The sequence below is a fragment of the Artibeus jamaicensis genome, unplaced genomic scaffold (genome assembly GCF_021234435.1).
Source record: "Artibeus jamaicensis isolate MK-2021 breed Jamaican fruit bat unplaced genomic scaffold, CSHL_Jam_final scaffold_537, whole genome shotgun sequence".
NCBI classification, from domain to species: Eukaryota; Metazoa; Chordata; class Mammalia; order Chiroptera; family Phyllostomidae; genus Artibeus; species Artibeus jamaicensis.
Genome location: NW_026522047.1, coordinates 40,242,555 through 40,254,102, shown reverse-complemented (window position 1 = coordinate 40,254,102; position 11,548 = coordinate 40,242,555). Strand labels below are relative to the sequence as shown.

Below are 11,548 nucleotides of genomic sequence, written 5' to 3'. Positions count from 1 at the left end.
CAAGTCTCAGACACCCCCCCCCTGCAGCCGCCGTAACCCCTCCTCTATCACGCGCCCCTATCAAAGCGCGCTGCACAGCGCAAGCGCATAGGTACGCACACCACGTCCAGAGCAGGCAGCCTCAGTCAAGCCCACAGAGCCCTTCCAACTCCGCCCCCTCCGCGAGCGTGTAGGCGGGGGTCCCAGGGGCGGGGTTTGCGTCGGGGCGGGGCCTCGCCTGGCCCTTAAAGACGGCGGCGGCCGGGCGCGCGCGACTCCACTCGGCGGCGGTGGCGGCCTGGGTGGTGGGGGTCTACGGTGGTTGTGGTGGTGGCGGCGGCGGCGCTGCTGTTCCCCGCGCGGTCCGCGCTGCGCGTGTCGGGCGGCGGCGAAGGAACTGCGGCCCCGGCCCGACCCCGACCCCGGTGAGTGCGGCCCTGCGACCCCGGCCCGGCCTGTCCTCGACCCGGGCGCGGGGATCGGGCCCCGCGGAACCTCGCCGTCCAGGCCTGGGCTCCCGGTGCGCTGGCCGCGGCCACTGACGCCCTCCTTTGTCTGCTCCCTCCTGCAGGGACCCTTCCCCAGCCGCCCCCCGCCCACGGGCCGCCCCCGGGGCCCGTAGTCCCCTACCCCGCTGGCGGGGCCCGGACAGAAGATGGTGCAGAAGAAAACAGCCGAACTTCAGGGCTTCCATCGTTCGTTCAAGGTGAGGGCCTTGTTGGTTTCAGGGGCGCCCCGGGCTTGGCCACCCGAGTGGCCGGTGGGAGAGGCGCGGAGCTCGTCCTCAGGATCCCCAGGGCTCTTGCCCGCCCCCCACCTGGGCCCTGGGGCTGCCCCAGCGGTGTGCGCGCCCGTGGTGTAGTCAGCCACCGACAGTCCAGTCTCATGCGCCCTGGGGCCTCTAGAGTCTTTCCTGTAGGAACTCTAGGCCGGCCAGGGGCTCCTGCCCGTGGAGGCCCTTAGTTATGTGTCCCTTGCAAGCCCTAGCTGGTGTATAGCGCTGGGTGGGGCGTCAGCAGGCCACAGTCCTGTTGCCAGCACCATGAGGTCTGTGGGGTCCTTCCTCCCAGAGCCCCAGGCAGTGCTGCAGGCCCACCCCTCCCACACATGCTCTCCTAGGTGGTCTGAGGAATGGGGTTGTAGATTGGATGCCCCCCACCCTGCACCTCCCAGACACCCCAGGCCCAAGCACTATTTCCTGTTGGAGCGAGAAGTTTCTGTGGTGGCCCCGTGGCTTCGGAGTCTTGGTCTCAGAGCAAGTCTAGGGGGTTCGGGCAGGTGCTGGGCAGGGGCTCCAGAGGGCCTGGCCCAAGGGACGCAGTGATGTCAGCAGCCACCCCACCCTGCTTGTCAAGTTATGTAATGGCTTTCCTGGGCCTCTTTGGGCAGGGACCTGTTGCCCGGTAGAGGAGGCAGGACCTGTGTGTGTGTGTGTGTACAGACAAGCCAGACACCAGGGTGGGAGGAGCCAGCCTAGAGTGTTTGGGTTAGAATTCCCAGGCCTGTCCAGCCAGCGTTTCCTGCCAGTGCCCCACCCCGTGCACACACACGTCATCCCCCCACAGAATAGTGACAGTCTTGGCGTGTCCAAGTGGCCTGGCTGAGTGGGAGAGAGGTGGACTCAGGATCTCACTGGTGGTGGTCTGTTAACTCCTGGGGCTGGATCTGAGCTGAGACAGGGTCAGTGGGAAGGGCCAGCTCTGCGGTCAAAGCATACTCAAACTTTCTGGATGGTTCCAGCCACCTCCTGCCAAAGCCTGCTGACTGGAGGCCCACAGCCAGCCCTGGGCCTGGCCCGCCTACACTGCCTAGGCCTGAAGGCTGGCATTTGCAGGCTGCCTGAGAGCCCTGTGTGCCCTGTGCTGAGGCGGGACTGGGAGAGTCTCATGGGAGGGAGTACGGACACTGGACAGGGAATCTTGGCTGAGGTGGCTGTCCAGGGTCCATCTCTTCTGAGTTGGGGGCTGGGACAGACATACGGGGGTGGCGAAAGTACCCATGATCCCCTCGGGTCCTTACACCTTTACTCAGTTGTTGGGGGCAGCCTTCTCATGTCCTGATCACCCCCTCCATCCTACTCACCCCCTTTTGTGGCTTCCCTGGGGCCCCTCCTTTCAGGTGGAAGATGGAGATTTACCAGAGCATTGATTTCAGTCCCCATGGGAGCCAGTCTGCTCAAGGGGCAGGGGCTGGTGGATGAGCGTCGGCAGACTGGTTGCAGTGCTCCTTTCCTCCCTTTCCCCTGTACCTCCTAACAACTGTCTGCAGGGTGTGTAGGGAGGCTGGGAGGGCCCGCCTGTTATTCAGCTGCTCCCTCTGACCTCTGCCTGCCCTCTCTGCAGCTGGCCTGGCTTCCGGGCTTCTTGTCTGTAGGAATCTGGCCTGGCAGAGTGGGCCCCTCCGGGTATCCCTAGGGTTCTCCTGGAGTTTCTTCTCTGTTGAATGACCCTCATCCCACAGCCCCACTGGAGTTTCTTCTCTGTTGAATGACCCTCATCCCACAGCCCCAACTCCAGCTGTCACGAGGCCCAGAGAGGGCCAGTGACTTGGCCCAGGTCATCAGGCATTAGCCCTAGCACCACAATTGCAGATGCAGGCTCCCCCACCCCATGCCCACCAGGGCCCTGACCACCTGGCCCACCACAAGGTTGGGAGTTAAATTAGAACTAACTCCTGAAGGAACCCAGCCAGGTCTCAGTGTCCCAGCCTCGAAGTCTTTATGTGCGGGACTGTCAGTCCTCACACAGGATCATCTGCTTTGCACAAATGGCATTTATCCCAGCAGCCCTCTATTTGCCACATAGGAGTTTTCTCCAATGCCCAGCTACTTGTCTTTCTTGGGCAAGGTCTGGTGCCTCTCCCTAGTTCTGGGGGCCACCCAATGACCTTGAATAGGCCCCTCCCTGACAGGGCTAGTTTATTTTGCTGGGCACTAGGCCTGTGAAGGGCACCCTCTTAGGGGTATCTGGGGATGAATGGGACAATGAAGGCTGTGGCCCTGGCAGAGGCAGCCCATTGTTCATGCTGGAGCCTATGGGTGCCTCTCCTGTGAGCTTCGGGGGAATGGTGGAACAGGGGAGAGAGCGGCATAAGGCAGGGAGGTTGATGGCACCTCATTACAGAGGAAGGGCTGAGCCCATGAGGCCGTGGGAAAGCAGGCAGGGCAGCCAGCTGGGAGCCCCACCCTAGAGCTGATAAATCACCCCCTTGCTGACAGCTCTTCACCTTTGGTCCCGAGCCAGCTGTCCCCATTCTGCAGGTGAGGAAATCAAGGTTCCCACAGTGACTCTCACTTGCTCCCTGGCAGCCGTGAGGGCCCTGGGCTGGGGGTAGAAGGTCTGTTTCTTTACGGTCAGTCAGAGCCAGGCTTTCTCTCCCTTGGCTTATGTACATAGGCCAGGTCATTCTGTGATAGACAGCCTTAACAGCAGCAGGGCCTGAGAGTTCCCTCCTCTTCTCTGCAGGGGCAGAATCCTTTCGAGCTGGCCTTCTCCTTAGAACAAGCTCACCTCGGGGAGACTGACTTCATCCTGGAGCACCCAGCCCGCCCTGGTGAGGGGCCCAGGAGAGTGGGGACTGTGGGGGAGGGCTAGGTGGTGCCTGAGAGCTGCAGAGGCCAGATGGGCCTCATGGGCCTCATGTCCCGGTCTCCTGGTGCAGATATGCCCACGAGCCAGCCCATTGACATCCCAGATGCCAAGAAAAGGAGCAAGAAGAAAAAGCGGTGCCGGGCAACTGACAGCTTCTCAGGCAGGTTTGAAGGTGAGTAGGGTAGGCGGAGCCAGGGACAGTGGGGAGATGACTAGGCCACCCAGGGTGGCTCTCACTACCACCCGTGCTCCCCAGATGTCTACCAGCTACAAGAGGATGTGCTTGGGGAGGGTGCCCACGCCCGTGTGCAGACCTGTATCAACCTCATCACCAACCAGGAGTATGCCGTCAAGGTGAGCACAGTGCCCTCACCTGTCCCCTTACCTCTTCCCAGCAGCACTTGGGACCTGGTGCAGACCCTGGTAGTGGGAGGAAGGGAACTGGCATTTGAACTCCTGGACTCATAACTGGGGAAAACTAGTGTCTAAAAATGGCCCCAGGGCCAGTGACTCAGGCCACCCCTAGGAATCCAGGTCAGCCTGCACTGAGTCCCCAAATCCAGGCAGAGGTGGGAAGTGACTGTGAAGGGCAGTCCCTTATGCAGGTGGCTAAGGACCTGGTACCAGAATGGCCACTGAGGGGGGGACAGGGGCAGGGCTTTTATCAAAGCTGATGCTTGGCTCTGGCTGGTATAACTCAGTGGATTGAGTGCAGGCCCACCAACCAAACAACCACGGTTCTATTCCCAGTCAGGGCACATGCCTGGGTTGCAGGCCAGTTCCCAGCAGGGCACACACAAGAGGCAACCATACATTGATATTTCTCTTCCTTTCTCCTTCCCTTCCTCCTCTGAAGATAGATAAATAAAAATCTTTTTTAAAAAAAGCTGATGCTTTCCAGTTAGGTAACCTCAGGCTGGCCCCCAGGGACAACTAGTATCCCTGGATTCATTACTAGGATTAAAAGTCAATACTGTACTGAGGGCTCAGCATTCAGGGGGACCAGGGCAGAGCCTCCTTCCCACCCCATGTGGCCTCTGACCCAAGATATGGCCTCGGACCTGTGGCCCTGTGGCCCTGTGACCTCTGTTGTCTGGCCAGACTGTTGGACTCTGTATTTCAAGAAACCTTCCAGGCTCTTGTGACCCCGCATTGGGGCTGGGTGGAGTCATAGGAGGCTGGCTGCCCAGGCCGGGAGGCCAGGTGCTCCCTGGCAAGCAGGGCTGACCAGAAGCTTCAGGCTCTGGTGGAAGTCCAGTCACAAAGGTGGCTGTGGTCGCTGCCCCCTGGAAGCCCCCAGGTGCAGTGGCAATGGTGTGGAAGAATTAAACACTTAGAATGGAGCGCTGGCTAGTGTGGCTCAGTGGAATGAGCATCAGCTTGCCAGCCAAAATGTCACCGGTTCAATTCCTAGTCAGGGTACTTGACTGGGTTGCGGACCAGACCCCCAGTGGGAGTGTGCAAGAGACAAGTAATTGTTTCTCTCACACAGCGATGCTTCTCTAAATAAAATCTTTAAAAAATACACTTAGAATGGAGCTTGTGCATATGAGGTGTATCTCTGAGCACCTTTCTCCTAAGGAGCCTGCTGGGCAGCCTGGCTCACTGTCACTGTTTGACAGATAGGGAAACTGGGGCTCAGAGGGAGTAGGTAGCCTGATTCACACCGCGTGTGACCTTCCAGAAGGCCATCTCCCTCTTCTAAGGCACTGCAGTCTTCTCTGTGAAGTAGGGTCCCAGCCAGATTCTCCAGGGGCAGGATGAGGTTTGGTTTAGTGCAGAAGGGTGTGGCTGGTGGCTTTGTCTCAAGAGGCCCTGGAATCTGGTTCTTCTGCCCCTCTTTGGGACAGGTGTGTTTGTCACTAGACACGTGAGATACGTGGGACAGTGCATAGGCCCAGGTCTTGAAGGCCAGGGACTTGTGTGCCTGCCTGCTGCGGGGTCCTGGCCCGTGGAACACACCACATTCCTTTCCTCAGGGCTGCTGTGATGGGAAGGGAGCCTGGGCATGGGTGGTAACAGCCTGCCCATCCTCCCAGCCAGGAGGGAACCCGAGGCACCCTCTGACCCCACCTGTCTGTGAGCAAAGGTGGCTGGGGGCATGTGGGTGATGGGTCCAGAACTTTCTGGCCCTTAGAGCTAGAGCTCCTGGGTGCCAGGTGGGGCTGGCACTGAAGTGTGGGTTGGCTTGCTAAGGCTCTGGAGTCTGGGAGGCTGGGTCTGCTGGTGGGCAGCAGGGCCACTGTGGGCTGGCCTGAAACACCTAGGCTCATGGGGCCACAGATATCAACACAGACTGGTGTGGAACTAGGGAGGCAGGACTTGGTGCAGAGGCAGGTGGGTATGGCTTGACTGGCAGCCAGGTGCCCGGAGGCCCCGCTAGTCCCCTGGGTGGTATGGGAGCCAACACAGTGGCCACCAGTCTCCTCATCAGGAAGGAGAGGCTTCTCAGTCCAAGGGAACCTGCCACTGTGAAAAGGTGTTCCCAGGTCCCAAATACATCCCTGGGCCTGTCAGGGTCAGGAGTGGAGAGGGCCTGGCTCTTTTTCTCTGCCTTCTTGTCCCACTCACCCCTCCCTCAGTGTTGCTCAGGAAACACATTGCCCCACTACTTGTGCTGATAATGCAGTTCTGACTTCTGGCAACTTCTGGGTCCCCATAGGAGAGCTCTGCTTTCCAGAGCTTAACGATCTAAAGCTCTAACAGTTTCAGGCGTGGCACAGGGAAAGTTTCTGGTGGGGCCCCTTGGGCTTTGGAAAGTCAGGCTGACCCAGCTGCTGTGTTCCCCCACCCCCACACGTTTCAGATCATTGAAAAGCAGCCCGGCCACATTCGGAGTAGGGTTTTTCGGGAGGTGGAGATGCTGTATCAGTGCCAGGGACACAGGTAATGTGATTCACCCTCAGCCCCAAGCCATGTCTTAGCAAATGAATGGGCCTGAATGCTTCTTTATCCCCAGCAAGCACTTAGGGAGCTCCCACTGTGTTCCAGGCCATTGCGGTTGGGCTCAGTGTTAGGCAGCAGTTCAAAGTTGGCGAGGTGGAAGGAGGCCTGTGGACCCAGTCCCAGCCTTCCTGTGGGCAGGTGGAGGTGGGGAGGGCATGCCCCTCCCAGACTGGGCATGCACAAGGGCCTTACTCCTATCCTGCCCCATCCCTCCCACCCCAGGAACGTTCTAGAGCTGATTGAGTTCTTCGAGGAGGAGGACCGCTTCTACCTGGTGTTTGAGAAGATGCGTGGTGGTACGTGGGGCCTGGGAGACATGCCCAGTGAGGTCCTAATGAGCCATGGGCCCAAGGCCACCATGAAAGGCCTTTTAGAGGGTCCTGTACACCAGAGGGGTATTTGGGGGGCCTGGGCTTCCTATCCTCACAGTAGCTCGGTTCCAGGACTTTGGGCTGAAAGAGGCCAGAGTGGGGACTTCCCTGCCAGGTGGGAGGGGCTTCTGGGTGGTAGCCTGGGGACACAGAGGTGACCCTTACACATTTTTTCCCTCCATTATGGCCTGGCACCAGGCTCTATCCTGAGCCACATTCATAAGCGAAGACACTTTAATGAGTTGGAGGCCAGCGTGGTCGTGCAGGACGTGGCCAGCGCCTTGGATTTCCTGCACAACAAAGGTGGGTTGTCTGCTCAGGGTGCCACCTATTTCTCACCAACCTGCCTGGGTCCTGTGGGTGTCCAGCCTTGCCCCCAGCACACCTGCCCAGGGCTCCTGAAAGGTAAGCTGACCCCACCCACTGACCCTCCCTTTTGGTTTTACCCACAGGTATCGCCCACAGAGACCTAAAGCCAGAAAACATCCTTTGTGAGCACCCCAACCAGGTATGGGGGGGGTTGTGACCTCTGTGGAATGGGGTGGATGGGGCCCTGTGCAGATTGGACAGGAGCCCCACCTCAATCCCTTCCCAAACCTCTCCCAGGTTTCCCCTGTGAAGATCTGTGACTTTGATTTGGGCAGTGGCATCAAACTAAATGGGGACTGCTCCCCCATCTCCACCCCAGAGCTGCTAACCCCGGTGAGGGCCCCAGGGTCAGGGCTAGGCTGGCAGGGGGGTTGGGGGCGGGGACAGGTGCTGGGGAAACGGGGACTGCATCCTGTCCCTAGCTAAGGTGCAGAGCTACTCACATGCTGGGGGCTGGGGCCGTGGAATTCTGGCTTTCCCTTAGCAACAGCCGCTGATTGGCTCTTTGGGTGGGATAGGGTGGAGCTGCGGTCAGGCAGGGCGGGGCAGGCTTTCAGCACCTGTTGATTGGGCTGGGGTGGGGGTTGAGGCGGAGCCGTGGTAAGGGGGCGGGGCTGGCCCTCATTGTCAGCCTATGATTGGCCAAGCAGGGTTGTCATTCACGGCGGGGCTCAGGCTCAGGTGACTAGGCGTTCCTGTGCTTCTCAGTACCTTGGGAAGTCCCTGGCAGTTGCCCTTATCTGCCCTCCTTCTCTACGTCCTGCTGTCACACACACCCCCTCCCCTTCCCACAGTGTGGTTCTGCAGAGTATATGGCCCCTGAGGTGGTGGAGGCCTTCAGCGAGGAGGCCAGCATCTACGACAAGCGCTGTGACCTCTGGAGCCTGGGTGTCATCCTCTACATCCTGCTCAGTGGCTACCCACCCTTCGTGGGCCACTGTGGCAGCGACTGCGGTTGGGATCGTGGTGAGGCCTGCCCAGCCTGCCAGGTGCGCAAGGGACCTGCTGTGCGCCCCCAACCCCTGCGCTGTGTGGCTCTCAGCGCCTGGCCCTTGAACGCTGACCGCATCCACAGAGTAACGCTAGCCTGACCTTAGCAGGTTTCTTGAGGCTCTTCGGGGCCCGTGCCTAACAGCAGAGAGCATTTGGTTCAGGTCGCTGAGGCAGAGTGAGGCCTATGGGTTGGGGTGATGGAGTTCCTGTTTCCTGGACAGGGCCAGAAGCCCAGGATTCAGGTCCTGGAGCCCTCAGGAGGGCAGCTCTCCAGACCAGCTACCGCTAGACCTTTGTTTCCTCGCCTTCCTAGGCCCCAGAGAGTCCCTGGCCCTGCCAGCTGATCCCAGGACCCTGGGCCTGAGTTTCACGTTGTTGTCTGAGTAGCCAGTTCAGGGTCCTTGTACCTGGTTCCTTGGCCACAGGGCAGGCCTCAGGACCCTGACAGAACCTGTCGGTGCAGCAGCAGCCCCCCCCGCCCCCCGACCCGGGGGTCCAGACTTGCCCATCAGATGTCAGGGCCTGGGCCTTGGCCCTTTGGGCTGCGGCTGATCCTTCCCTTGTGTCCTCCCCCAGAACATGTTGTTTGAAAGCATCCAAGAGGGCAAGTACGAGTTTCCTGAGAAGGACTGGGCCCACATCTCCTTTGCTGCCAAAGACCTCATCTCAAAGCTGCTGGTTCGCGATGCCAAGCAGAGGCTGAGCGCTGCGCAGGTCCTGCAGCACCCCTGGGTGCAGGGGGTGAGTACCAGCCCCATTGGGGCCAGCAGGGCATGGGGGCTTTGCCTCTGTCCGGCCTCCAGTGGCCCAGGTTGCGATTCAGAACAAGTGTGGGAGAACCCTCAGGGCCCAGTGTCAGCCCCTTGCTGAGGCGTGGTTTTGGGGCTTGGTCACGGTCATCTTCTGGAGGCCCAGGCACAGTTAGGAAATCTCCCCCGCCTGCTGGCCAGGTTGGGGTGGGGCTTCAGGAGCTGCTTAGCAAATCCCCAGCCTGTGCTCCAGAGCTCTCAGGCCTCTTCCCGTCTGGCATAGAGCAGCAAGCTAAGGTCAGCCAGGGGGCAAATGGGTGGTCAGCTGGCCTCAGAAAGGGTTCTGTTCCCTCTGACCTCAGAAGAGCCTGGCATTTCTCCCAGCCAGTGGTCGTTCAAGCTGGGGCCACCAGGGCAGGGGCCCCATGGTTAGCGAAGACCACCTACTCAAGGCAAGCCAGAGGAGGGGGCTCTGAATTCTTGGTGGGAGTTTCAGGAGACCCTGACTGAGAAGAGAGAAGAGGGGCTGGGTCAGTAATGGTTAGGCGGGGTGGCCGGTGAGCCACCAGGCCTCCACTACAGGCACTCCTGAAGCACCCCCTTCATCTCAGCTTGCCGCAGCTTCCAGGCAGGTGTACTCTTTGACCCTCGGTGTTCCAGACAGCTGGGGGCCTGGGAGGGCTGGTTTGGGGGAGGATGGGCCTTGCTGTGTTCTTCACCCCGCCTCCCTGGTCCCCTTGCAGTGCGCTCCAGAGAACACCCTGCCCACGCCCATGGTCCTGCAGAGGTGAGGCTTGCATGGGGTCTTGGGGCCTGGTGGGGGAGCCCCTAGTGCAAGGGGGGTTGTATGTTAAAAGTTAAGTTCTTTAAAAAGGCTAATCAATACCCTTTAAGTTATAGGGGAAGCTGCTCAGGCACGGGGCATCCTTGTATCCAGTGATGGATTAGGCCCTGGGCTGGGGTCGGGGGCACTGGGGGCCCACAACTCCTCCCCCAGGGCACTGCATGGGCTCTGGCATTCCAAGGGAAGCAGGGGGTACACTTGGCAGCCACCACCCTCCCCCTCTTTGATGACTACCCTGCCCTGTCCCTAGGAACAGCTGTGCCAAAGACCTCACGTCCTTCGCAGCCGAGGCCATCGCCATGAATCGGCAGCTGGCTCAGCGCGAGGAGGACGAGTTGGAGGAAGTGGAGCAGGGCCAGCCCATGGTCATCCGACCTACCTCACGCTGCCTGCATCTGTCCCCACCATCCCAATCTAAGCTGGCCCAGCGGCGGCAGCGAGCCAGTCTGTCAGCAGCCCCTGTGGTCCTAGTCGGGGACCACGTGTGACCCCCTCCCTCCCTCCCTCCCTCTGTACATTGGTCGCCCCCTTCCCCGTTAGATCTCAAGAGTTTTTTAAGCTATTGCCAGCCAGTGACCAGCGGGCTGTGCTACCCGCCCCCTCCCCCCACCATGGGTTCTGAGTTGCTCAGCTCAGCTCAGCTGGGGGTGTCTTTTTATATAAAGTTTTTGCTGTTGGGTTTTTCCTTTTTTTCTGTCCCCTACCCCCTTTTTTTCCCCTTTGAATGGTGTTAAAAGCAAACAGGTGCCCTGGGAGAAGAGCAGAGGGTGTGTGTGCTGCACGAGCCCCCGCCCCGCCACCCTGGCCCCACACGCTCACCTGTACTGTGAAAGGCCCTGTGCCCTCGCCCCTGCCCGATGTGACTCAGGAGAGGAGGACCTTAGCTGTCTTCCAGAGCTGGGGGGCCCCGGAACACACACCCCCTCCCCCTCCCAAGCCCTCACAGTGTTCTCAGGACTGGACCGATCCCGCACCTCCTTTCCTCCCAAAGGCACTCTGGGGGCCAGTGGTGTCCCGGGAGTGGGTGGGTGGGGTGAAGAGCTGCCAACTAGACCCACCCCCACTGGTGGCTCTGTCTAGGGCAGTTGGCCACTGGAGGAATGAAGGGGGGGAGCTGGACCGGCACCTGTCAGCCAACCTGGAGGTCCCGTAAAGCCCCTCACCCCAGGCACCCAAGTGCCCCTGCTCAGGGCTCAGTCTGACCATGGCCGCATCCCTGTTGACTGTTGGGTTGGCATAGAAGCTCTGTCAGCCCTGCCTCCTCCCCTCCCTGGAGCCAGGGCTGGCAAGGGGTCCTGCTGTATCCCCTGTTCCTCGAAGGCAGCATTTCCACTGTGCCCACCTTCAGGAAAACCGCCCCCTCAGACACCCAGGAACCACTCCACCCCAGTACCCAGGTCAGATGTCGTATGACCCGCTGGGCTTGGGGAGACTCTGACACCCCTCTTCGTCCTTGGGTGGGAAACACTATGCAATACAAGCTTCTTCCTTTGTGCACGTGTGTGCTTCTGCCAGCAGGGCAGCCCCCAGCCCTTACCAGGGCAGCTCGGCCTGAGTTGCGGCTGGGTCTTTAGGCAAGCCAGCTGGACAGTCCTCTGGCGTCTAGTTTTTCATTCTGTTCCATTAGTTTTTTAAGAACATCAGTTGACTTTCCTTTCCTATTCTTGAAGAATACTTGAATGTCAGAGGGCCTCGTGGGTTGGGGGG

At 60.0% G+C, this 11,548-nt stretch overlaps 1 protein-coding gene across 2 annotated transcripts; it reads left to right on the top strand.

Annotated features, from left to right (window-relative positions):
- Positions 1-267: 267 nt before the first annotated feature.
- On the top strand, positions 268-10,531 carry MKNK2 (MAPK interacting serine/threonine kinase 2). Of its 2 annotated transcripts, none has more exons than XM_037137953.2 (14): positions 268-404; positions 551-685; positions 3,444-3,531; positions 3,640-3,741; positions 3,826-3,923; positions 6,376-6,455; positions 6,738-6,811; positions 7,085-7,189; positions 7,339-7,394; positions 7,493-7,588; positions 8,050-8,244; positions 8,825-8,989; positions 9,741-9,784; positions 10,098-10,531. In XM_037137953.2, the coding sequence occupies exons 2-14, from the start codon at positions 635-637 to the stop codon at positions 10,327-10,329; spliced, it is 1,386 nt and encodes a 461-aa protein (XP_036993848.1). In that variant the 5' UTR covers positions 268-404; positions 551-634; the 3' UTR covers positions 10,330-10,531. The 2 variants fall into 2 exon arrangements, with proteins under 2 accessions (XP_036993848.1, XP_036993843.1); XM_037137948.2 differs by having other exon boundaries at positions 10,092-10,531.
- Positions 10,532-11,548: the final 1,017 nt, after the last annotated feature.

Coding starts and splice junctions, on each gene's coding strand:
- MKNK2 (XM_037137948.2), top strand. CDS start 635: ATGGTGCAGAAGAAAACAGCCGAACTTCAGGGCTTCCATCGTTCGTTC. Junction 8,245..8,824: donor AGGCCTGCCCAGCCTGCCAG/GTGCGCAAGGGA, acceptor GTCCTCCCCCAG/AACATGTTGTTTGAAAGCAT. Junction 8,990..9,740: donor AGCACCCCTGGGTGCAGGGG/GTGAGTACCAGC, acceptor GTCCCCTTGCAG/TGCGCTCCAGAGAACACCCT.